Source organism: Streptopelia decaocto, assembly GCF_964273445.1.
Source record: "Streptopelia decaocto genome assembly, chromosome: 3".
Classification (NCBI taxonomy): domain Eukaryota; kingdom Metazoa; phylum Chordata; class Aves; order Columbiformes; family Columbidae; genus Streptopelia; species Streptopelia decaocto.
In genome coordinates this window covers 10751008-10776611 of record NC_138656.1, presented here as the reverse complement: position 1 = coordinate 10776611, position 25604 = coordinate 10751008, and the positions used below count along the sequence as shown (strand labels likewise).

Genomic DNA, 25604 nt, shown 5'->3' with positions numbered 1-25604 from the left:
CTCAGCACTGGTGAGGCTGCATTTTGAATCCTGTGTTCAGTTTTGGGCCCCTCATCATAAGAAAGACACTGAGGTACTGGAGAGAGTGCAGAGGAGGCAACAAAGCTGGTGAGGGGTCTGGAGCACAAGTGTGATGAGGAGCAGCTGAGGGAACTGGGGCTGTTTAACCTGGAGCAGAGGAGTCTGAGCGGAGGCCTTATCACTGTCTGCAACTACCTGAAAGGAGGTTGTAGCATGGAGGGGGTTGGTCTCTTCTCCCAAGTAGCAAGTGATAGGATGAGAGGAAATGGCCTCAAGTTGTGCCAGGGGAGGTTTAGATTGGATATTAGGAAAGGGTTGTCAAGCGCTGGAACAGGCTGCCCAGGGAGTTGGTTGAGTCACCATCCCTGGAGGTGTTTAAAAGGCATTTAGACGAGGTTCTTAGGGACATGGGTTTAGTGCTAGAGTTAGGTTGTGGTTGGACTCGATGATCCTGAGGGTCTCTTCCAACTGAAATGATTCTATGATTCTAAGTTGTAATAGAAATAATGGAAAAATACTTTTCTGTTTATAAAAAAATAAGGGGCTGAAGAACGTGTTCCTCTAATGCTCTAAATGAAACAAAACCTTCATGCACAAACTGATCAGCAGTGCCAACAGAAATATTTCTGTGTGGCTCTGAGTAGTTTTCTAAACTTGCAGCCAAAAATGTGAATGCTTATGCAAAACCAATTAAACCTGTTTAATTATTTTTTCCTTTCTCTTTCTTTCTTGTGCTCAAGACTGTTCAGCCTTTATTAACCTTTAATAAGTGTATCTTTACATCTTAGGAATATGGAATAATTCTAATTTAATGTCATGTAAATATTTTCAGTGAATACCACTCATAGTGAGAAAGATTTACCATAGGGTTAATAAATGACTTAAACATTATTTATTGTAAAATTGTAAGAAACTGTGCTGCATCAAATTGCTCTCTACACAGTGTTTGGGGAAGGACGGACTTAATTTGACAGCACAGTTGTGTGAAGACAGAGTTAAGTCCAGTTTGTTTTATCTTTTCAATCAAAGATGACAGTGTATCCTAAAACACAATCAATTATTCAACTTTCAAACATGATCTGCAATGGTAAAATGAATTCCTTTCCATCTGAGCAGGAAGTGGCCAGCGCTATCTATGGAGTATTACTGTTGGGGATAAATCCGTAGGAATGCCTGCTGACCTCTCTGTGTCTTGAACTTCCAGCTTGGCTTAGTCTGGCTTGCCTGTTTATGCAGCGCTTTCCTTGGGTAAGGGAATTTCACACTGAGAGCAGCCCTGCTGATACTCAGGATTCAGAAACCTCCTCAAGAAAAATATACAAGTTAAGAACAAGATGGGCATTTTAGTCAAGGTTTTATTGGTATTTTTTTATTATTATCATTTTACAGAAATATATTTTGTATTGATAGTAAACCAGACAAAAAGTGTAATGCACCTTTGCTTCTTAAAATATTTTTACATACAAAATATATGTCTTTGAAATTACATATCAGCTAATTCATTGCTAAGGGAAAAACTCTTACTGGATTTCATTGCAGGGCTTTCAGTGGAAGGAGCTGTCTAGTCAAATACTGTGGTGCAAATTATACCAACTTAAAAAGACACTTTGAATTCCCACATTTCAGTGTTATCGACCATACTGGAAAGATCTGGCACAAGATCTGCAGTGAACAGAAAGCTGCAGGTCCGGCTGAGGAGTTTCTGACCACCAAGCTCTGAGTTGCTCTCTCTTCCAGGTTTAGGAGTGGCAGCAACCAAGGGCAGCAACCTTCCCCTTCAGTAAGGACTTACTGAACAGGGCTGGTTTATATGTAAAGCGCAGGAGTCCGTGGTTTAGAGTTTCTGCTGCACAGCTTTGAAGGAGAAGCTGTACCCTTGAATTTGATGTTGCTGCCCAAACATCCATGCACCTATGTTGTCAAACTCTGCATGTATTTGCATGTCCAAAAAAAAATCCAAAACCAACAACCAACCAACAAACGCAAAAAGGTGCCAAGGTGGTGGCCAGTGCAGCCTGGCAAGGGTGAGCGAGGCGTTTGGCTTTGGGACAGGGCGAGCTGCCATTCACAGCGGCCGGTTTTTAAAGCCTCGGGTTTGTTCTTCTCAGCATGTGGAAAACTTTGTTTTTGTAGTATTTCTGGAGAACAACTAAAAAGTAAGGTTAAATTCTTTCAGGACAAGTTCATTGTATCTGACCTGGCGGGGGGAGAGGGGAAGGTCTTTTGTGCTTATCTCTGAAGTGCATTTTAAATGAAAATTAAAAACAATAAACAAGGAGACAGGGCTATTTCTGTCATTTTATATTCTGCCTTCTGTCACATGCACACGTGCTGTAATTTGTCCTAGCGTTTGCACTTGCATAACTTTAGTTCAGTGCCCGGCGTGAAACATTTCTAGATTAACTCCACAAAGTGATATTTTGCAGAGGTGTGTAATGGTGAGCCTGCATGCACAGAGCCTTGGAGGGGAGACAGAGCCCCTTTCCCTGGCATCACAGCGGCGGTGCCATTGGGGGTCAGACAGGTCTCTTCTTTCTAGCAGGGAAAGTGATATTTTCCTGCAAAATTTGGCTTCTCTCACATTGGCTTGCTCGGTGCCTGGTGAAAGAAGAGGAGTGGGGGAGAGCATCTCACAAAGAAGAACTGGAACAGCTTCTCCTTTATTTTCAGTGTTTAAATTTAACACCTTTTGGCTTTGCTACATGAAAAACATGGCTCTGATGGCTAAAACGTAGCTTGCCTTACAGCGACCTGAATAAATAAAGCATTTGACTTGTTCACAGGGGAAGGATTCGTGTCTTCTATTCTTTCCTTGGCACTGAAGTCTTTGTTAAGGTGCCTGATCATAACGTCACATCTCCCAAGAAAGACGTTTTTGTCTGGTAAAGTGTAGGAGGCCGAACCCTTATGAGCAAGGCGGGCTGGGCAGCAGTTGCAGACACTTGGTTTTCAAGGCCTGCTGCAATGGTATCTGATCGGGGTGGTTTCCAGCCACTTCTTGATGACTTATCTATGACGATCCTGCTGCCTCTAACAGTTGAAAAAGGTTTTGGGGCAGGGTATTTTTACCCAGGGAGAGCGCTTGTTTTTTCCAAGGCGTTGTCCACCGTACTGTTGCACCAGAACTTTGTACAGGTGTTTTGGTAGCCACCCATAACATCCCAATGTCAGGATGCCATGTGGCTCCTCAAAATTTAGAAATCATTGCAAATGTATAAAATAGTCTGACATTTTTTGCTTAATTTATTACTAAACTTTGCTGCCAAAATAATTGTTATCCCTTCAAACGATACTTAATTCTTAAAATGGGCTGTGGGTACTCCCTGTCTTTGAGGAGGGAGAAACTGATGGTGTTCTCTATCCAGCTGTCTTCCCACTCCTCCCATGAGTACTTAAACCATATGCAAATAACCATTTACACACCATTTTACATTGTTTTAATGAAATGCATCTCTCCTTCCCCAGTAATTCTCTCTTCAGACATTGGTCATTCTGCTGGTTTTCAGGGTCTTTCTGGAGAAGACTGATGACTTGTCCCTCACTTGCAGAGATAAATTATAAACTGCTGTAAATTCCTGTTAAGCTGAAGCCTTATGAATCTGCTGTTAATAATTTCTATTTCTGACAATGTATTAGGTAGAAATGCATTGTACAGCATAAAGCATGCATATATTTCAAAGCAACATGCAAAGTATGGAAATTACCAGCAAGTAGCTTTGCAAGAGTGCACACTGGCATTTAAAAAGGGTTGTTCTTTAACTATGGCTACACAAAAAGATTCTTTCTCATTAGTGTTTTAACCAATATAAGCAGTAGTATTTGGGCCAAAATAAGCAGATCAGGGAACTCAGAGGTGAAGTTTTGTTAACAAATGTGATATTTTAAAATAGTGCAGCAGATGGACTTAGTAGACTGGTAATCTGTAAATATGGGTTGATTTCTAGGATTTGAGGGGATTTCTATTTTGGGTGAGATGCTCAAGTCTGACATTGAAAACAGCTCCATAGAAAAAAAAAAACACCTATAACAAAAGTTTCTGTGACATCTTTGATGTGAATAAACCACCAAGTTTTATTACCAGTATAATCAGGTTTTATTACCAGTATTACTGGTAGTGGTAAAGGGAATTTTTGAAACATGGAATTTGAAGTGAACATTTATCAACACTTGTAAGAAAAGTAGATTGTTCAAGCATGGCTGTTTTAACAAAAAACCTAATTGAAAGTTGCAGTCTTTTCCTGTGTTCATTCTGTATCTTTCATAGTTATCTGTTACTTAAAATATTTTCAATTTTGGGTTTGTTCTGGAGCTTATTTGGGACGCTTAATGACAAGCTTCAGGGAGAATATTTGTAATCCTGTGCTTTGAGGAGAGCATCAACAATCCATAATTCAGGACCAGGAGCTCAGGTTGAGCTTATGGAATTGTTGACTATAATATGTTCTACCCTTTCAGATACTTGCACAGCTAATTAACAGTTTTCTGGCTTTCATTTCAGACCCTATAGCTCAGGCTGCTGCACTCCTCCGAGCTGGAACACTGCTAGGAGCCTGTGGGTTTGGTAGTTTTGAGGAAGATAAAACTGCTATTTTTGTTTCTAATTCCTTTGGCAGGCATAACGTTTGGAGGATAAGGAGGGAACGATGCTTATTAAACTGGGTAATTTGTTTTGATCAAAACTGCCTTAAGGGCAACCTATTTTTAGAGCTTTATCTGCAGCTTGACTTCACTGAGGTGTTTTGAAGCTCGCTCTGACAGGATCAGGGATTGTTTTACCAGCAAATGCGAACAACTTTGTTTTGTAACTTGAAATTTGTGTTTAGTAACTCTGTCAGTGTTTCGTGGATGGCATTTGTGAGAAGTTGCAGGACGTGGATAGCAAGGGCAACTGCTAAAACAAGTGCACACAGGATGGAAACCTGAGAGGGGCATGGAGATGGTTTGAGCCTTTTTTTAACACTGATTGCCCAAAATAACTTTTCATGTTAGAGAGTATTGATTGTTTTCCATAATTTGCTAATGATACAATAGCTCATCTGTGCTTAACAGCATGAATGAATAAACCCAACCCAGCTGCAACATCAGCCTCAATTAAACGTAATAAACCTTTCATTAGCAGATTCCATAGACCTCCATTTCCTAAATTTTTTAGAACAAGCATTTTGACAGGCATCAATAAACAGAGTTATAAAACAGAAATGCAGAAGCTTTCTGGTGATGCTAAGCTGATTTCTTATGTGCAGAAGGATGAACTATTTGGCTGGTGTCGGAAGGGCCCAAGCCAGGAGGTTGCAGCCCAAGTGCTGTAATCAAACAGAACCAAGGGTTTCTCTCCACTCTCACTGTGAACTTCTTAATGCTGAGATTCCCGGGTAATATTTCATGGGCGAGTTTACTACCAACCTCTTTAAAGTTACCACATCGAGTGCTACACTGATTAGGATATTGAGTGCCTTGCTCTGTCAATCTTTAACACATTAGATTTTCCAAGATGTGTGACCAGTAAGTGTACTGTTTTTTTCCGATAAAAAAATACTGACAGGTACTGCAAGGCTTAAGAAAAACAAGCTTTTGTAGCCTAAAAAAAGTAACTGTTGCTCATGAAACCTGCAAATAACAGTAAAATGCACTAGAGCAAGGCACTTTCACATCAGCATAGGGCATTACGCTAGTGTTTCCTTACTCTACTGAGAATATTCAAGCCTCGAATTAATGAAGATTGCCTGATGTGATAGCAGTAGTTTGTAGTCTCAGGTTTGGATTGTATCTGAAAAACAGGAAAAATCTCTTTGTCAGGCCATATTCTTTCTTCACATGTACTTGATTGATGCTGGCGTCACCCATAGGCATCCCATTAAAAAAAGAAGAAAGATATAGGTGAAAAGGACTTAAAATTCCTTCAGTTTCCTGGAGGGTCCTGGAACAATGTCTGGAGCTTCAGACAGGAGCCGGTCCCATTGTTTTTAGTTCTGCCTGTTGTTTCTCATGGTCACTGGTGATCAGCCCTCCCCAGCAGACAGCTTCAAAGAGCCACCACTTGCTTTTTCCTTGATTTGGATGGGAGGAGGGATGGGACTGCTTGCTGCTGGAGACTTCATTTTCCAAGGTGGCAAGCCTTAAATGTTATTTTTGTTCTGTAGATTTGAGGAGCTGAAAGATTCCTTGGCTTTCATCTTGGGTCTTTCACATCCCTTCACCTTCCTCCAAGTCTTAAGATACAAAGCCTATGTTGCAGCTCTAAAAATTCATCCAAGCTTGAACTGGGCTGTTAGCTGATATTGCCAGCTTGTATTGATCCCATGCTAAACTATGACTTAAGAATAAGCCCAGTTACTTTTAAAAAGTCCAGTTATTGTCAGCCCTCAGAGGCAATTGATTTGTGGGTTCCTTCCCTGCATCTTTATTTTTTTTTTTCAGCAGAAATCAATCTGGATTTATAGGTACCATCATTAATGGATGGTAGATATATATAAAATTAATTTAAAGCTCACTCTGAAGGAAAAAAGCAAGTGTCACACAAATATTTATGTAAACATTAATTCATCAGCAATATAAATATTCATAGCAAGCATCATCTCATCAGCTCCTCTCAAATATTTTCAGGTTCTTTTTCTTACAAAGAGGAAACTGCAGTGACATTTTTGGAAACTAGATTATAGACTGGACACATTGATCAAGATGAATTCCTCATACAATCTGGTTTCCTTTAAAGCTTATGCAACAGGTTTGCAATCTTATACAAACTGTTCTCACACTGAATGTGTTATGACTTTGTATAATATGAGTCTGATGCTTTATCTGCAATTTTTAAAGCAGAGCTGGATGATCCATGAGCAGAACAGTAAAGGCATCAGAAATGACTGATGACTACTGATGGATTACTGAATTTCATGTTTTGAAACTCTAAAGTTGGTCACTTGCCCTGCGAGCTGGCATCTCTGTATCAAATAACTAGACTGGCTCAGGCATTAAAGAAAGAGTTTTGCGTGAAATTCCTTGCTGTGGTAGTTCCTAAAAGATTCACATTATTCAATTAGGGATGTTTATTTTCTCATGTAGTCCATAAAAATAGTGCAGAATATAAAATTCTGGTAATAAAACCAGTCCTTGATAATAAAATTATAGTAATAAAAATTCTTGATAATATAAAATTCTGACAGTAAAACTGGTCCTTGTTTAGATATTTAAAATGTAGCCATGCCTTGCTGTTCGCTTCATATAAGTGACGTCCTTTGTACTTGCCTTCAGGCTCGGGTTTTCCTGTGCGCTCTGGGCACTTGGCAGGGCAATTTTAAGAATTTGTTGGGTTAAGCAAGAGGAAACTTTAGAGAAGCAGATAAGGAGGATCTTCAGCAGAGGAATTCAGTGCTGTCCTGGCAGCTTTCTGATAGGCCTTTCTCAGAAAGGCCACCAAGAGGGAGCCTTGCCCTCCCCAGCCAGGCATGGTGTTTAATCACATGAGGAGCAAAAAGTGTGATCACGTTTCAGGCTTTTTCTTATGCATGCCATATAATAACGAATATTTAAACACATTAACAAACCTTCAAAATCATGCTAAGGTATTGAAGAGCATTTCTAAGATAGGAGACTTTGTTTAAAGGCTGCTTCAAATTTTGTTTTTCCATCCTAAGTTGTATTGTGCCTCAGGGAAATTAAGTCTCAAATGGCTCATTTAGATGCTCCGTCATGACTGCTTGTTTGCTAAAAGAAAGAAGAACATCATACATGCTAATTTTGATTTCTTGAGCGAAGTCTTTTGTGTGTGTTAGGCAGATACATCTGTAGTACCCGATGATAGTGATGTTAAAGGAGTGCTGAAGGTTTTGCAGGGGCTTTCTTCCCTCCCAACAAGAAGCATTTATTTGTTTCCTTCCAAGAGTGCTGCCCAGTTGTTTCACCTATGAAAGCATCAAATGAAAGGCAGAAAAAGTACCTGAAAAAATTATTTCTTCTGTGGACCAATTTGGTAAATTGGAAAATCGTTGTAGGGGAGGTTTGTACTGACTGGCAAATTGTGTTCTCTCCAAAATGAAACCATACTGTCCTTTATTTATTGTGAGCTGCTACACTTGTTAGTTCTAAGGATGGACTGGTTCTCCATTCTTTGACCTTTACACTTTTTCCCCTACCAGCCTTTTACCTGCTATTGTTATCTTTTTGCTACACCTGTTTCTCTTCCACTCTTCATGCAGAAGCACATTAATCATTAACATTCATACATGTGGCTGAAAAAGGTGCCTTTTCAAAGCTACTTTTAGCTGAGGTATAAATATTAACTGTCAGATCCACCAGTAGCTGTAGAACCGCGTTTTTAAATACTGCTGCTATTAAATGCCGTGGTTTTTTTTTTTGCATTTGAGAGGTACTAATCTGCCGTAATGCACTCGGAGATGCTCAATCCATGGACAACGGACCAAAAAAACCCAGCAAAACAGCAGTATTAGGGACAGATGTTACGTGATCTCAAAATGAGACTATTACGTGGCCTGTATTAAGCCCCTTTTCATTTCATAGAGTCTTGGGATGGTGCTTGTAGTGTGGGATCATCTTTTTTGACATGTGGAACCCAAGATATTTCGCTGGTGCTACCAGGCCCTTTGGAAGTAGCAAACACAGGTGGCTCCAAAGCAAAACTATGAAATCAGTTTTCTTAGTTAAGTCTCCCTCACCTCTTGAAAGTGTTTCAAGGATTCCAGGATAAAACCTGCTGCATTAGTTGTGTTGAAAATGTGTTGTAAGAAATGATCTCTAGTTACCCAACTGCTAATGGAAAGCAACAAGGGGAGATTAAGAGGCAGAAACAACTCCTTTTTGAAATAATAAATACCATTCTTCTGCATTGTTTTTTCTTTCCGCTCTCTGTGCTGTGATCAGATAGTCATCCTGGTAGAAGCAAACGTATTGAAATTTGAAAGTAAAGATGCCTTACACATATACTAAAGGCTGTCCCAAGGAAGGGTTATTGCAATCAAAGTGGCAAGTGGTGGACTTCTCTGTTTCTGCAGAGACAAGAGAGGTGAGGCAGGAGTCAGAAAAGCTAAAACAGAGAACCTCGTAAATTGATGACGTACGATAGAGACCAGACAGGGCATTCCACTAGTGTGAAAATGAGAAAGATGCATTAGATTTAGTGGTGGGTTTAGTCCTTGGACAGCTGCTTATTTACGCTATCGTTATGGGACAGTCGGGACTGCAAACCAAAGTGCGATGTTTAAGCCGACAGAAAGAGCAGCGAGCAGCTCTTCTCAGGCCTCATTATACATTTATAACCTTTCTGTGCTTTTAACACTGGCATTAGAGCCATTGCTCGCTGCTAGAAAATACCAGCAGTCACAACTGCAAGGCCAAGAAATTATCGAGGGAGAAGTTTCAAATATTAATTGAATGTAACAAATTCAGATTATCTATTTTTTTGGGCGTGCTGATGCCATCTTTTCCAAAGAAGAGATGTGAAACTTGGCTTTGTGGAGGATTTGTCTTTTCTACTCAAAAACTGTGTTTCCTGCTGTGAGTGAAGGGTCCCAAAATGCCTGCTCCGAATCGCACAGGAACAAGCTATGACAGTCTATGACAGGAGGAAAAAGCAGATCACAGGCTAAGCACAAGAGGCAGCAAACTTAATGGTGTCTTTAGGGAGAAATATCTCATGGGCTCCATGATTCAGATTCCCCAGCCTTCCTTTGAGGAATAAACTGATTTATTTTTTTGCAAGTAAATTCAGCCCCGCGTGAGCAACTGCGCTGGTTGCTTCACCTGTTTTGGAGCTGTCAGCTCGTGTCTGCGCTCACAGGGACATCTCATGGGGACATCTCGCTGCGGCAGCGTCTCTCGGGTCAGCGAGGCCATGGGGAGGGATGATGTAACTGAAACTCCAAACATATGGCGGGGTGGGTTTTGTTTGGTGTGATTGTTTGGGGGGTTGTTTTTTGTTTTGGTTTTGATTTGTTTTCCTTTTTTGTTTGTTGTTTTTTCCTAAACAAACAAAAAACTATAAAACCAACAACAGAAAAAAAATAACAGAATAGCCCCAAACCCACTTGCTTTTGCCCTTTGTAGCTGAAAACTAAGAGGACAGTGATTAGAGGTTTTACCTAAGATAAAAAAATTAGTAAAGCTGATTCTCTGGCCATATTATCTAATAGCAGTAAATCTCATTGAGCAGAGTGCATCTCTCCTTACAGCTGTTCTGAGGCTAAAGAACTTCAGACAGTGCTACCAGTGCTTTAGACTCAGGCTTGTTTTGCTCCTGCAGTAGTTATATTTTAGTGGATGAATCTGTAGAGATTACAACATCAAATGCTAGGTCCTCATTATAGTCAGATAAATGGGTTATAGCTGGGGAAAAGTATGGTGATTCATTTTTTAATGAAAATAAATGGCTTCAGCTCTGCTCTGTTCTGGTAATATGCTATCTTTTAAATGTATTGTCTTCAAAAAGTCTAATCCCAGTTTTAAACCCTACATTTTTATTTGAACGTATTGCCTCGGTTTTCTACTATGAGTATTCCTCTCCAGCTATTATTTTTCAATGCTTCAAACACTTGTTTAAAAAAAAAAGTTTGTAGCTTGGAGTTTAACACAGCCAGGTCAGTAAATAAGAATAATTTTTCAGTCTTTCCATCCTTCCATCCTCCCCATGCAGAGCTCCTGAAGAGGATCTATATTTTTATTGTCTGTTACTGATGAAATTGTCTCTAGTTATTATACCCATTACAAAGGGGTGAGGGGCTGGTCCAGACGGCCTTTATTGTTTTCATCCTGTTCATGAATGATTCAAAGAACAGTATCCAGTTTCTGGAAGCTCTAGGGCTTTGTTTTTAATTTTGACTAATTGTTTTCTTGAAATAATGAGCAGCGATGACTGCAGAAAGCAGAGTCTTCTGGCGCCCAGGTCATTAATGACTCACCGTATCTTTAGTACAAGTTAAAAATATGCTTCACCGCAATTTTAGGAAGTCATGGTCATTTTGCTCACAAAGGATCTATAATGTAGGAATAAGTGGAGATGTTCTATTTGCTTATTATTTCCTATTCATGGCCATTTTGAGACACAGAATCCAAAGCAATTGAAAACTAGCAAGGAAAAGGGAGTTACACTGGAGAACTGGTCCCAATGGAAAATATTGTCTGAGGTGATTTTTTTAACCTGGGCCATGACAAGTCATGAGCAGTGACCCTCTTGCCGCCTCCTTAACTCCTCTACAGTGATGCAGGTCAAGTCCTGCTCCATGTTTTTGAGGCTCATCTGTAGTGGGAGTGCTAAAAATTACTCCCTTTTTCCAGAAGACTTTGGCTTTCTTGGAGGTTTCATGGTGGAGATTTCATCACATGTGTTCTTCAAGAGCACTGCTGGAGCACACTGCCGGGAGGAGAGTGCGTTCTCCACCCAGGGATGGCACCACGCAGGAGAGATTTCCAGCAAGGGAAATCACTCATCACTTAGAATCATAGAATCATTTTGGTTGGAAGAAACCATCTTTTTTTAGTGATATCCAAACTGCTGTATCAGACTTTCCTCAGATCTGATGAGATCATGTATTTTCTATATATCAAAGACAACCATTGAATGGTTTGTCTTAGTCTTTCTTCCCTCCATCATTGTGTTGTGAAATCATATTGAGAAGAGCAATGTGGTAAGATAAATCTAGTGAGGTTAAAAAAGAAAAAGCAAGTCTAATGTTGTCTGTAACTATTTCTTTGTTTAAAATTCAGCAGTGTCCTGAGATCTATATCAACCCCTTTACAATAGCACAGGATTCAACAGCACATTAGAAGTTCTTCTGGAAAGCATCTCTTGGATTTATTTGGCAGGAGTCTGTAGTTCTGTTTTTATAGTGCACCAAAGATGTGTTTGATTTCTTTGCATTGACTGGCTTTGTTAAATGTTATAGTGGAAGTTGGTTTTTTTGGAAGCTGCTTTCTTGTGCAAGGGATGTTCATGGTCCACGGACACCTCATGGTGTCCTCCCTTGCTCTGCTGCCACAACAACAACAACAAACCCAAACAAAAATTGCTGCCACCACATTGGATTGAAAGGAGAAGCTGAGGTCTGTATTTTTTCAGCATTTAATTACAGCTGTTTGTTAAACAAGCACACACAGAATAGCAGAAACCCATTAAATGGTAATGCTGAGTTCTCATCAAGAACTTGTTTATTGGAGAACCAATCAAAGGCGGCCAAGAATGCCATCTTCACCGCCTGTTTATTTTAGGATCTCATTACAGCACAAACACCTTTTTTAGAACCCGGGCTGATATTCTGGAAAATACCACTGTATTAACATTTTCTTTACATGTCTACAACTTGTTTCCAAAGTTGTTAATTTGGTCTGTGGGGAGAAAGGCTGTTCCAAATGTAAAGCTGCTCCCCAGCATACTTCATCTCAGGATAATCCTTTCATCCAAGGATGATGTCCGGCAGCATGTTACTGAGCCTACAGCAGAGCAGAATGAATGCAATAAGCCCAGTATGCCAGCAAGTCCATTTTTCTTATAACTTGTTAGCTGCTTATCCAACTTGGTTTCATTTTCCTGCCCTCCTCCTGCACGCCATGTGGCCGGCTCCCAAAAATTCATCACTACGTTTTATGGTAGATACAAACAACAGCTAGCATGAGTTGAACCCAGCTTTGCTAATTAATAGAGCCATAATGAGATTGAGGAGGTGGAATGATGCTTTGGAGAAGGAGTCATCTGGATTTTGTAAACCTCTCTGAGCTCCTTGTGTGCTGTAAAGGCTCGTGAAGGAAGGGAAAACTAGGGGTGCAAGTGATGGATGGTCAGTGAAAATCCCTGTTCAGCATTCAGCAGCAGTGCAGGTAAAAGCAAGCTTAAAGAATGGGAAGAAATAAACCTGAAAATCTAATTATTTACTGCTCCTGCAAAAATTTTGCTAGCTCTTGTCTCCTACCCTTGAAGAAAGATGGAATAGATATAGAAAAATTAATAACAGGCATTACCTGGGTCAAGAGATGTGAAAATCCTGCAGGCAAGGAAGGGAGACAGATGTTCCCTGTTCTCATCACCATTTTTATTTTATATATAGGCCCCTTTCTGTCACCTCCAGCCCACAGCATAGTCCAAATCTTTCTGTACAGTCTCTACTACCTCCCAGCCCTTTGGTAGGACAGTATGCAGGGAAATTGAAAAGCAAGATATTTAAACCAGAAACAAGTATTTTTGTTGCTATGGTGCACAGTTAGTCCTGGCTTTGGGAGTGTCTGTTGGTCAAGAGTGCTGCAGGGAGATCAGCCATTGGTACAAACCCCTAGGCTTGCAAGGATTGAAAAGGTGTCATGCTTTGATGTTTGGCAAGAGAAGAAACAAGGACACAGGCCCACTCACAAATTTTATTGCATTTCCACTTTAGGACAGTTGTCTAAACCCACGTAACAGCATTTGGTGTTAAGGGGGAGCTTGGAGTTTTTTAATATTGTTCTTCTCCTTACCTTGAACGACAGCACAATTCATTTTTCTTTTATCTGAGAGCTGCTGCAAATCGTGACTCGGTTCTTGTCCCTCCACTCAAGAGCTGGAGTGAGAAGACCTGAGGTGGTGTCACTGCACCCTCATGGCCACGATGTGCCAGACCAGCATGAGGCCCGCAAGGCCCGGTCCTCGGTGCTTGGGTTGGTCTCCCAGGAGGACACATTTAGTCCGGTCGCAGGAACGGGAAGGAGGTGAAACACATCGTATTTCTCACATTCCTTCAGCAAGAGCGATGACCTTACATATGCCAAGGTCACAAATCTTACATTTTTTTGATGTAGGAGAACAAGGCTGTGGTGCTACAAAAAGGTAGCTGTTGTGGAGAGAAAAACCCAGACACTTCTCCTCTGCTTCAAAGACACAAAAGGCTAAATGAGCCATTCAGATCAGCTCCATTTTCCTCTGGAGAAGTGGTTGAGTTCTTTTATATTTCATTGCCGTCTTCTCTTGTTCATGGGTAGAAGAAAGAGATAACCAATTAAATAGCTGACGTGGAGGAGCTGCAGCCTGTCTTTGTGCAGAGGTATCTCCAATTCTCACATGCTTATTTTCATATTTAGTTTTTATATGCCGAGTAGATCACTTAATAATTGTTAAATGACTGCTCTGCAATTCAGTTATGGAAATTATTTGTACTAAAGTACCACTTGCCCTTGAATTGAGAACAAGAGCTTAACCAAAATTAGATACCTTTTCTTTGAATCGTTTATCTTTCTAAAAAAAAGATGCAGTTCAACATGATGCCTGTCAAGAAGTCTGTGAAGTGCCATACATTAAAACAACCTTCATGGCAAGGCTGTTTTCGGGATCATGTTGGGGAATGGGGTCCCAATCAGGCTTTTGAACAGATGAACCCAGGTGTGGTGCATTGACTGTAAAGCAGAGTTCATATTCTATTGTCTGTATTCATTTCTAGGTCTAAATTTTGAACTTGCAGCTTGAATAAAACAAAGTTGTAATATTAACTAAGGCAAAGAGATGTGTGTGGGCAGAGCCTACAGCCCCTCGACTGCAGTGGGATTCTGCACAGGCAGAATTGTCCTCCCACGCTCATCTCTCTGCAGGGTTGTGCTACAGCTTCAGCTTTCATGGCAAGCCTTTGCTTTTCCTCTTACACAAGGAAAGAGGCTGGTGAGAAAAGAGAAAAAAAAAGAGGCGTTATGTATCATGCAGCAAATATTAGCAAGGACATATTCTGTGGGTTTAAAAAAAAAGGCAAAGAAAAATACAGATCTGTTGCTTCTCCCATTTTTTTTCAGCAGAGAGCTGTACTCCTTCAGTGTTTCCCCGCTGGCACATGATGCTGATATTTTAGTGCATTTGATCCAAAGGTCACTGAAGTCAGTGCAGAGATTCCCACTGTCTTCAGTGGGCTTTGCGCCTCGCTCAGCAGGAGCTGCTGTTTTGCTGGTAAATCCAAGTGCGGGTCCTGCACCGAGGTTTTGACGCGGCAACAGCGGCGGTGCTGGCGGGGCTGTAGAACAGGCTGGAGAAAGACATCAGTTTTCATTCTAAGAGAAAGAAGAAAAAATATCAAAAATTAAATAAAACAAAACTTTTCCCTCCCCCACTCCCCTTCCCCTTGTAAGTTCATACATTTGAACTACTCAAAAGAAACAAGTATAGTTATTTTGGTCTGGCTGGGAGTATGTTTTTGCGGTGGCAGTGTAACGCTGACTAGCCCCTTTTGTTCCCATAAATTCTATTTTCAGCTCATCGGAAACGGTATAGATAAATGCCCTAAAAATAAGGGGGAAGGCAGGGAGGAAGCGCCTGTTTGGCCCAACCATTTTGTGGTATATTTTAAAAAGGAAAACCCAGCTGAACTGCAGGCATATTTTCAAGCCTTTGGTACACTGTTTTCGTATTTTTAGGGGAGCCCTTCTGCCCAAACAAGTGTAGCTTTTCACTCTCCATTTAGAGGCATATTTGTGTGTAATTCAGAATTTGTGTGATGCACCAGCGTGCCAGGGACAGAATGTTAATGGTTTTGTGATGAGATGGGGATACTGCTGGTGGTGTGTGCCTGTGAGGATCTGTTTTGCCAGCTTTGTGCTCTTCCCCCCTTTAGGTGGTAAAATACCCCAGAGAAAATGGATCTAGTGTCACTGTGATGCTATAAACACAGCCGGGATAGATGTGCATAAACAGATGCCCTTGAAAAATTGCTCTATAAAAATTTCCATTTTGTGGGCACAGTGTATTTCCTGTAGCCAGGTCGTGCTGAGTTTAGGTGCAAGAATAGAGGGATTTTTTTTTTTTAACATGGGAGGTTTTGAGGGCATTGCCTGTCACTGCTCAGAGATGCAAACCAGCAAAGGATTTGCATGGCCTTTACTAACCACTTTTGCAAAACTGGCAGCAACCAAAATAAACACCGTTGTACTTATTGTTCAGGTCTGTGTGTTGAAATATTTCAGCAACACACCCTGCGCTCCCCTCATCTGCTCCTCAGTTTCAGGCAATCCAGGTGCCTTTTAGACCCCAGGGCAAGTGCGTACTGTTCAGAAAGGAGCAGAAAATAAGGTTTTAAACATGTCTTATTCCAAAATGCTGAGTCAGAGTAATTTTAATCTTCAAACTCTTCTTTGACCGAACCAGGTATGGTCTTGGCTGAAGACAGGTTGGAGTCGAAAAGCCAAGATCTTCCAGCCATTGCCATCAACAGGAGCCAGCATTGCCTGCCGTCCTGGAAAAAGCAGTCATTTGACCTGTCTTAGGGTATTAATTTCCACTCAGCTTTTATATTTGGTGTAATACTTTTAGGCAGGACGTTAATGGAGTCTTGAATCCTTTATATAATAGATAAACTAAAACATTAAAGAGCTGTGAGGAGGCAAGAGAGATCTGTTTTGGGGATGCTAACCGAGTTATTAAGCCTGCGAGCTGATAGTGCTCTGAGCCAGAGTATGCCAGGATCCCAAGTCACGCAGACTCCTAAAGGTCAGGTATTCTCTGCTAAGGTTTTGACTGTATTCCTTCACTGTGAAATCATTTTTAAATGCAGATTACTTAAACTGTATCTACGTAGTTGGTATAAAAGTCATTTTTAGCCTCACAGATAAATCCTGTTGTCCTGCCAGTAAATACTGTAGTAACAGAGAAGAATGTGGTTGACAGTGATTTGATTAAATACACAGTTAAGTTAAAGGCACAGAGATTTCCTTGTGTAATTAAGAGTTAAATGCAGAGACTACAAACTCCAGTCTGGGTGATACCCTGTAGCACAAACACGCCCTGGTAGCAGGGAGGATTTGATGTTATAGTATGGTACTTCCCAATACATTTAAGAAAATGGCAAATAATACCACAAAGTCCTGGAAATTTGAATCTGAAAAGGGTTTTATTTATGATGCGGAATGACTCTTGATTTTATTTCTTTTGTGATGCTGAATGACTCCCATGTTAGATAACAGGGAGGTTAAAATGGGATGAATGCAACTTGCAGGTCTGAATAATGTTCTCACTAGAGAAGCTGAATTTAGGGTAAAAAAAAGATGATCCTTCCAGCAGAGGCTCTCTTTTTCTTAGTCTAATTTCATACTGCAGTTAAGTGCTACATGACTGAAAAAAAACAGAAGCTAGCCTAGATATTTGGAGATTAAACATGTATAGAGGAAGCTGTCGACTGGCATTTCACCTCCGTGAGCAGGCTTAAAAACACCAACCAAACAAAATATGGTGCAGGAAAACGAGTACAGCTGTCAAACAAGATAGAAATAGAAAAACGCAGATCAGCACAGGAACGAAACGATCATAAGTGAGGAAGGACATTTACTCTTTAAGGTCCCCTGCGGGGGACTTTTGGAGGAGAGTGCATCACCTTGCAGTGACTCCACTGGGAGACTCTGTGTTAGTTAAGAGCTGACACAGCAGACAAAGCTCGAATAAATGATGATGGAGCTTTTTCGGCACTGGTACCCATGTGAGCACCAGCAGGGGAAGGACTGCTCAGCAGTGGGGGAGCTGAGATTAGCTGGAGAAAAATGTGAGAAGAAGTAAGATGGGAACCTGATACCCTGACAGAAATATAGTGTATTTCCTTTAGTTTTTAAATACATATTTTGATTAAAATCTCATAGCAATACAAAGGTGGTTTTTTGGTTCGTTTGTTTTAATTCTGTCTTTATATACTTCTCTGTACAGTTTGGTGACACTTGCAGGTATCACTGTGTATTTTTTTCTTCTAACACCTGTTCAGCCCTGTCAGATACCCATAGGCAGGCACTAAGACATTCACATGGACAAAGATACATACAAATGTTAAACATAATATTTCAGCCTCTGTTTCCCTGAGATAACATCCTATGACAGAGACTGGAATTGCATAGGATCCCCAAGAGCTTTCTTCTAAAGGAGAAAAAATAATGTGAAACTTTCAGTCTTGTTTATGCTTTTAGGGTGATTGGGCACTGTCAACCGTGTTTGTTACAGAATTAATGTGATTCCTCATAAACATTTTGTGCACCATCTCCCACATGGGGGTTAGACCTGTGATGACCAGTCTATGAGGGTAGATTGAGACAAGATATAAGAAAGACGTTTTTTCCAGTGAGGGTGGTGAAACACTGTCCCAGGTTGCCCAGAGAGGTGGTGGATGCCCCATCCCTGGAGACATCCCAGGCCAGGCTGGACGGGGCTCTGAGCAACCTGATCTGGTGAAGATGTCCCTGCTCATGGCAGGGGTTGAACTAGATGAGCTTTGAAGGTCCCTTCAAAACCAAACTATTCTATGGTTCTGTTCTTTCCAAAAATAGACTACAAGCCCCTGAACAAATTCTCCCTAAATTCTCCCTTAATAAGCCTCAATCTTGAACAGTCCCAGCTCTCTAGACTTGTTTTGCTGCTTTCTTTTTGTTGTAAGGAGGAAAAGAACGTGCCTGTAGGACAGGCTAATAGCAGGACTTTCTCCCTAATATGCATACAAAATGGTATAAATCTCTGCAACCCATCTGCACAGAGGCCTTTTAAGCTCGCCTAATGGAAACAAAGTTTGTGCAAAGAATAGTTAGATAGTAAATGCATTTCCTAGTTGGTGATTTTATCTCTTTCTTTGTTTGCACCTTCTACATAATAACTGTGGTCAAGACCCAACCAGAGTTGTATACCAGTGTCCCCAAGAAAGTGTCAGCGGAATAAGCAGGTGAAGTGATTTATTTTGCTGCTAACACCTATTTGCTTCAAGCCGGTCAAGCAGCAGGAGAAAAATGCTCCTGTTAAAGATTAATCATCCCACACTGCTTGCTTTAGGGTTTGAAAGAACTCTTGAGCTCAGCTGTGCTTTCAAAAATACTGGAATTCAACTGAAAACAGTCTTGATGTGCTTTCTGTGTCAAAATAGTGTCCATAGGGACAGAGAAGAGTCAAGGGCGGGAGGGGGCGGGACGCGGTTATTTTTGCATTATTTTTTAGAAATCAGTTTAGATACAGAGATGTCTCACTTTTCATTCCTGCACCAGGACCTAGATAGTAAGACTTCTTGTTCTCTTGCTGCAACTCTATTCCTATCTAACAGAAGGCAATGGTGATGGCAATGCCATAAGGTTAGGATTACCCAGCCCTATATTTAGTGGCCTTTGGCTCTGACCAGCTTACATGGTCGGTATTTTCTGTGCCAGGCTGAATCCTTCCCCAGAATGGTTTGTCCATCTCCAATATCAAGACTAGGAGGGAAAAATATTCCTGGGGGTTCTCCTTAAATATCTTTTCATACAGGAAGTGCCATAATTCTTTTTTTGGGAAAAAAAACTTGGAAATAGTAAGCTCAGGGTTTACAGCAAGGTCAGGAAGGTGCCTTTGGGTGCCCTTATGAAAAAAAAAAAAAAGCCTTAAAAAATATAAGAGCCTCTGAAAGTCTTACTTGTGCATCCTTGATGGAGATTTTGTCCAGCAGCTCAGTTCCTAGAGGATTTTGCCTGAATTGAACACGTTCCAGAGTGGAAATGCAGCCTCTGGGTGCTGTAGGTACCTGGCTCTGGGTTCAGGCTGATGAACAGGCTCCCCAGGGGTACGACACAGGGCACTGCCAGAAAGTAAGAGGCAGCCTCACACATAAGGCAGTGAAATGCAACCTCACGGCTTATTGCAGTCCGCAAAGCCCTGGCCCGAGGCCTGGAGAAGCTGGCCACAGCTGAGCACTTCAGAGTCATTTCCCAACAAGATGTTCCCCGTTTTCTGGGTGCCCGAGGCAGGTGCAGTTAAATCTACAAAGAGCCGTGTGCTTACAGCCACAGATGGTCAGAGCCGCAGATGGTCAGAGCCATGTTGAAAGGGTGTGGAGCACTATTAAAAACACTGCAGGTTTCTGAAAAATGGGTTAGGTATCTCAAACTGTGGCTACACCAAAGGGATTTTAGGTTCTGCATCTCTTCGCCTGTTTTACCAAGTGCTGAAATGAAGATGATGCAGCTTCATGGGGATGATTGACTTTGCAACCTTAGCATTTGTGCTCGACGTTGGCATGTGGGACTCAGGAAGACAAAACAGGCTGTTTTTAAGCAATTATTATGAATGCATTTCAGTCACTGCATATGTATGAAGCTGGTTGAGTACGGGGTTGGAGAAATCACTGGGAATTCCCTGTCAAATTCACAGTTTTATAATTAGTGACTTGAATTGTGGACAGGAGGTCAAAATGCTATGTACATTATATAAGTTTAAACATACACCGCTCTTCAGCAAGGGAGAGCTGTAACAGTCAACGACCACAGCAGATTTGGAACGGCATTTTATGGGGTAATTTGAGTCTCAGCTACTTGAAGACATTTCAAAAAGGTGTTGGAGGAACCAGGTAAGCAAGCTTAGCAAGTGACAATCAGATAAGACCACATAAAAAGTTGCAGGTATAATCTTGCAAAGAGTCATCGGTGAATAAGAATGAAATTTGCATTTTGTCAGTAGGTCAGCAGGTCTTTTTTTTCTGAATTGTGTTTGTACCAGCAGAACTGTGTCTTTTGTAACCTTTCCTTTATGCTCACAGCAAGTTGCCATATGAAGTGGCTCAGCATTCAGGGTATTTGAATGTGTTTTGCCCTCGTAGGAAGGCACCTTGTGTGGTGTTTTCTCTGAAACAGCCGAGAGTTTGGGCTAATTGATATCAATAATGAATGAGCAGTGTCCTAGCAGCATCTGGAACACAGTGGTTATGGCTGAGCACTCTTTCAATAATGAAAAGAAATAGAAGATCGCTAATCACAAACACAGCGTAATTACTCGTGTTAGACATCCACCATTTGTTCACTGTCAACCTCTGTATTTACACATTGTGGTCTAATATTCTTAAGTGCAAGTGTGAGTAAGTAACCCCTGTAATATGGAGTTTGTGTAGGGGGAGCACACAGGACAAGACGCTGTTCTCTTGGTGGGCTATGGTGAATACATAAGGTTAAAATGGCTCAAAAAAGGAAACAGTCGTTTTTTTACAAAATCAAAAAGAGGGCAAGTTGGAAGACCTACAGAAACCAGTGCAGCTTAATATCACCAGTTTCAAAACAGCATAGTCATACAGAAAGTCTGTAAAGCTTGCATCAAAGTATTAAGTTGTCTTTTCTTTTATTAATTATTTATAATGTGAAAAGGTTAACAACTTAGTGTACGCTTCCCTCTAATTAGTTACACTGATTAAAATATGGTTTGGGTTTTTTTTGCCTGTAATGCTTTCTGAAAGGAAGCCTGTGCTTCCAAAAGACGCAAAGAGCAGCAGGTTAAAGCATGTGCATCTCTGCAGCCATAAAGACTCATGTTTCATGTACAGTGTAAAATACTAGATGGACTATTTTCAGTAGGTTGGTATCATAAAAGCAATGACATTACATTTGCCATGCAGTACCAGAGACCTGGTCTTATGGTCCTGGAATTACTCCAGTTTCTACAATCCTTTATCTACTTAATCTATGATATTACAGGCTTGATGTTACATTAAAAGTATTAAAAAATCTGCAAGCGGGTTAACGTCTTTTTCTGCGTGGATGTAATAATCATTCGCTTAAGGGTTCTTGATTCATGTAATACCAAAATAATGTAGAAGAATTAGAAGACACTTTCAGTTCAAGTATTTGTGCTTCATTTTATACGGTATTATGGAAATGAAGTGCTCTTTACCTTAGAGTTTTTGAAGACCATGATTATAGGTTTGTTGCAAAAATATCTCTGCATGGAAAATAATGAATTTAGTATTGTCAGAAACGTGGCCATATGAAATCAATGGATTGACATCCATTCCAATTTTTCTGGAATTATGTAGACTTTGTTGTCGTTATCTAATGCCCCAGTGTATCTTGCAAAATATTAGTGACTCTAAAAATAACTCTGAATTTTGGCAGCAGGATCACTATTGACACAGTGTGATAGGAGATTCGATGCAGCACCTTGTACATTTAGCACCCTGCATTGGTTTGTGGCAGCTTGGGTTGTTTATTTTCTTTTTACCACTTATCAGGTGTTCCTACTCTGAGAATCTAAGCAGCAAAAATAAATCACTCTCATGAACATCTGACACAAACTATTTCCACTTAGCGTGAATCATCCAGTTCAATGTGGCATTGCCCTGATTCTTGAAGAAGTGAAAATAAGCTAAAATCAAATATTTTTCTTCTTCTTGGGGCTTCTTTTCCTACTTTTGAGAACATTGTCATGGTAACTTATGCATTATCTTTTATTATTTCGTTTCTGTCTCCATCTCCCCCAGCTTTGCATGAGCAACAGTTCCTTGGAGAAGCAAACCTGGAGCACCAAGGAACTGCTCAGTGCTGGGAGGAGAAAATCAAATGTATCTTCTTGTCTATTTTGACATGTAGCGGAACAAAGTCCAACACCTCTTAAGCGGGCAGCCTTTCAGGGCCTGCCAGCGATACCGGCCTGAGTCACATATGCACACAATTGTGTGCACCACGTGTCAAGGACGGGTTCTCCATAGAAAGGTTTGGAAGCACGTAATAGTTGAAATAATGCTGAGGTGAGTTTATCAGGGTTTATTTATCAGGGTTTATTTATTTTCTGCTATCAGGCAGTACAATAGCAAAATCCCGCTGTAATGAGTAGGTAAGAGTAGTCTACGATGAAGGGAGGCTTCTGTGATAGAGCAGGGCAGCATCATTGCAAAAACTACTTGAAGATGTACCTTTTTCAAGGAAAATGTGTCCTCACACTGTTTTTAAAAGTGTCTAATTTCCAATTTCGGGTTAGGTTGGATTTTTAAAATTTCTTTTGTCTTGTGGGTTATTTTTTTTAGGATGGGGGAGGGTGCTTGGAATTTTTTCCTTTTTTTTAATTAACATTGGCATTTCTTTATTACACAAGCCTCTAAGCAGGTGCAGCTAAAGCTAAACCTTCGAGGTAATATCTTATTGTTTCTGTCCGTGTTAGAGAAATAACTCTAACATGGAGCATGCTATTAATATCTTCTGGCGGTGGCCAAGTTGCTGGCATGACTGGGGCTCTTTCCCAGCTTCTTTTTAATGCTGGAGCTGTCACTGCTCTAAAGCTGCCTCTGCTCCCCCTGCTCGCAGCAGCACTTATGTATTGAGGAATGACCGAAGCCACCTCATATTTTAAATCTATCCACTTAAAAACTAGCCAAGTGACCCGGATGGAGCACTGCTTAAAAAATAAAGGTGTAAAGGACTGACTGGTTTGTAAAATATTTGTCTTAACTTGCAAAGTTAAGGTGTGGTTATTACTGTCAGGTTTGCGCTACCCCTCTGCCAGTTTTCTAGGTTTCCTTGCTGGCTATTTCGAGTCACTTTCCTTTTGACTGCAATTATAATCTTTTAGTGATTAAGAAATGTTTTTAAAAAAGGGTAACTGAGAATGAGCAGTTCTTGGTTGTGAGAATGGGGAGCTGGACCGCGCTGGCACAGCAGCAGCTCTTGGGAAGGGCGGCAGGTATTCCATGGGAGAAGTTCCTAGGCCACGGGTAAGTGACTTACCTGAGCACCAGCATTAGGGGAGAGACAGCGATATTTGAACACAGGAGAAATTCTAAAGTGCACACCGCTCTTATTGTGTGAATTCTTCCTTCTTAGAAAGTTTAAAGGTTTAAATCACCATTTTGATTTCTGCTTTGAACTGTGGTAGTTCCCTGTGTGACTGTCTGAGCAGAAGCCGTGGCACAACTTTGTCATGTGCTTCCACACGCGCAGCTGCCTGATCACTGACTTCTGACACCTCCGTCCTTTCCCGTTAGAGTTTTTCTGGCTGTGTCTTTTGTGATGATTGCACACAAAATGATCCCCTTGCTTCTTCTGTCAACATTTTGGTTCTTATCTCACTTGCTGGTTTGGTTCTTACAAAAAATGAAACAACCTGTGAATCCACGGGAGTAGGAGAGAGGGCAAAAGGTAAAACTATCCCTGTTTCCCGGGCAAAAATGCTTATTTTGTCCTAAAATGTGGTTAATAAAAGTTGATGGGTTTAAGTTGTCCAATAATTTTATCCCTGTGTATAAACTTTTAATTCCATGAATGTAAAGGATGAAGTTGTGATGTTTTGGGTAGCTGCTAATTGTTTGGAAAAAAATGTACTTTGATATAATGATATAAATTTTAGTCTGGTAGAAAACAGATGAGACCTGAAGGTGCTCTTCTGCTTTTATAAGCACCACCGGGTCTGTGTTACAGAAATTCAGTGGATATCCAGTGATTCTGATTGCTAAAACCATTCTGCTGTCTCATAAGGAAACCTCCCTCCATACTGGCTGCACTTTCATTTTCAAATATTTTCTATTTGTTTCTCTGTCACTGATGGTATTTTACCTGGAATGACCTTTAGTACAGTTGCACTCCCGGCAATCTCAAACGTTTCTTCTGCAAGACTCGCTGTAGGAAACACTCTGTCACTATAGACGTACCAGTAAGTAAGGCTAATGGACTGGAGGTCTCAGGAGGCCTTTTCACATCAGTGTTCATTAATGAGTTCCATATCATTTGAACTGTATATATATGTACACATATATGTAGTCTTTATTTTCTTTATATATTTTCTTTATTTTCTGGGCCTTTGACCAGATCCTTTTACTATATCCCAATATCCATCTTGTCAGAGAATAACTACTTTTTAACATGTGACAGGACTTTTCAGAGCAAATCAGTGCTGCTTCTTATCTTGCTTCTAAGTTTTTATTGACATTAGAGCCCATGTGTAAGAGAATATAAAACTCTCCTGAATTTCCAGACTGGAACGTCCTGTACAAGACTGTGTTTTGAATCCTTGTTTTCCCCTATATAAAATCTGTTTTTCGTATATGATGAAATTTGTGTGGTGGCTCCAGCCACTTTGCAGTTCTTGGCATCTGCAGCCACAGCTTTGGGAATCACCAGATTGGAAAGAGAAGTGGAAGTCTCAGATGCAATTAAATTTCTACAAGTTTTGTGAAAGTCTGCAGCTAAGGAGAGACCCAAACTAGTGCCTGCTTTGAAAGGAAGGGTGGGCAGAGCTCAGCCTTCCTCTGTCCTCTTCGGCAGCTGCTGGCTGGCCTGCTGGCACGCACTGCTCTTGCTCGGTCGGTGTGTAGTCACCCTTTGGGTCTACTGATGTTATTTAACTGGTACTAGGAAAAAAGGAGATACGGGACACCAGTCGTCAGGACTCACTATCATGCCTCCATTGTCTACCTGAAAAGCCAATCTTTCTCAACTATTGTTCTTGCAATTTTGTTTTGTAGGAATCGGAGTTTCTTTGTCTGGAGTTTGATGAGGCCAAGGTGAGCCAGATGCTGAAGAAACTCTCAGAAATCGAGGACAGCATGACTTTGTTGACTCAGACGACTTAACAAAATAAAGAGATTTCAACTCAGAAAACAAATGACCCTTGGTACTTTTTCATAATTCCCATTTCTGCACATAAAATAGGTAATGATTGTTAAATCCCAGTTATAACTGCACAGTGCGTTTACAACCAAGTATGGGCTAAGTCACACTGAAGCTTTCTCTGTCCCGTCCTCCAGGCCTGTTCTCCAAGGCAGCAACAGCATTGTCTCATAAAGTTTTGCATAATTTGGCCTTTGACCTCAGCGTAGCTTTTCTCTTTTTCCCTTCAATCAATTTTTGAGTCTCCCAGATGCTGTAAATACTGGGCTGGGTGAACAGCGAAGGAAAAT

At 40.8% G+C, this 25604-nt stretch overlaps 1 protein-coding gene across 1 annotated transcript in view; it reads left to right on the top strand.

Annotated features, from left to right (window-relative positions):
- Positions 1 to 25309, top strand: part of COMMD1 (copper metabolism domain containing 1) — a 75277-nt gene extending 49968 nt beyond the window's left edge. The window contains exon 3 of the mRNA XM_082049257.1: positions 25170 to 25309. Coding sequence (XP_081905383.1) covers positions 25170 to 25277 — 108 coding nt within the window. The 3' untranslated portion in view covers positions 25278 to 25309. The remainder of the gene's footprint in view (positions 1 to 25169) is intronic.
- The last annotated feature ends 295 nt before the right edge of the window (positions 25310 to 25604 follow it).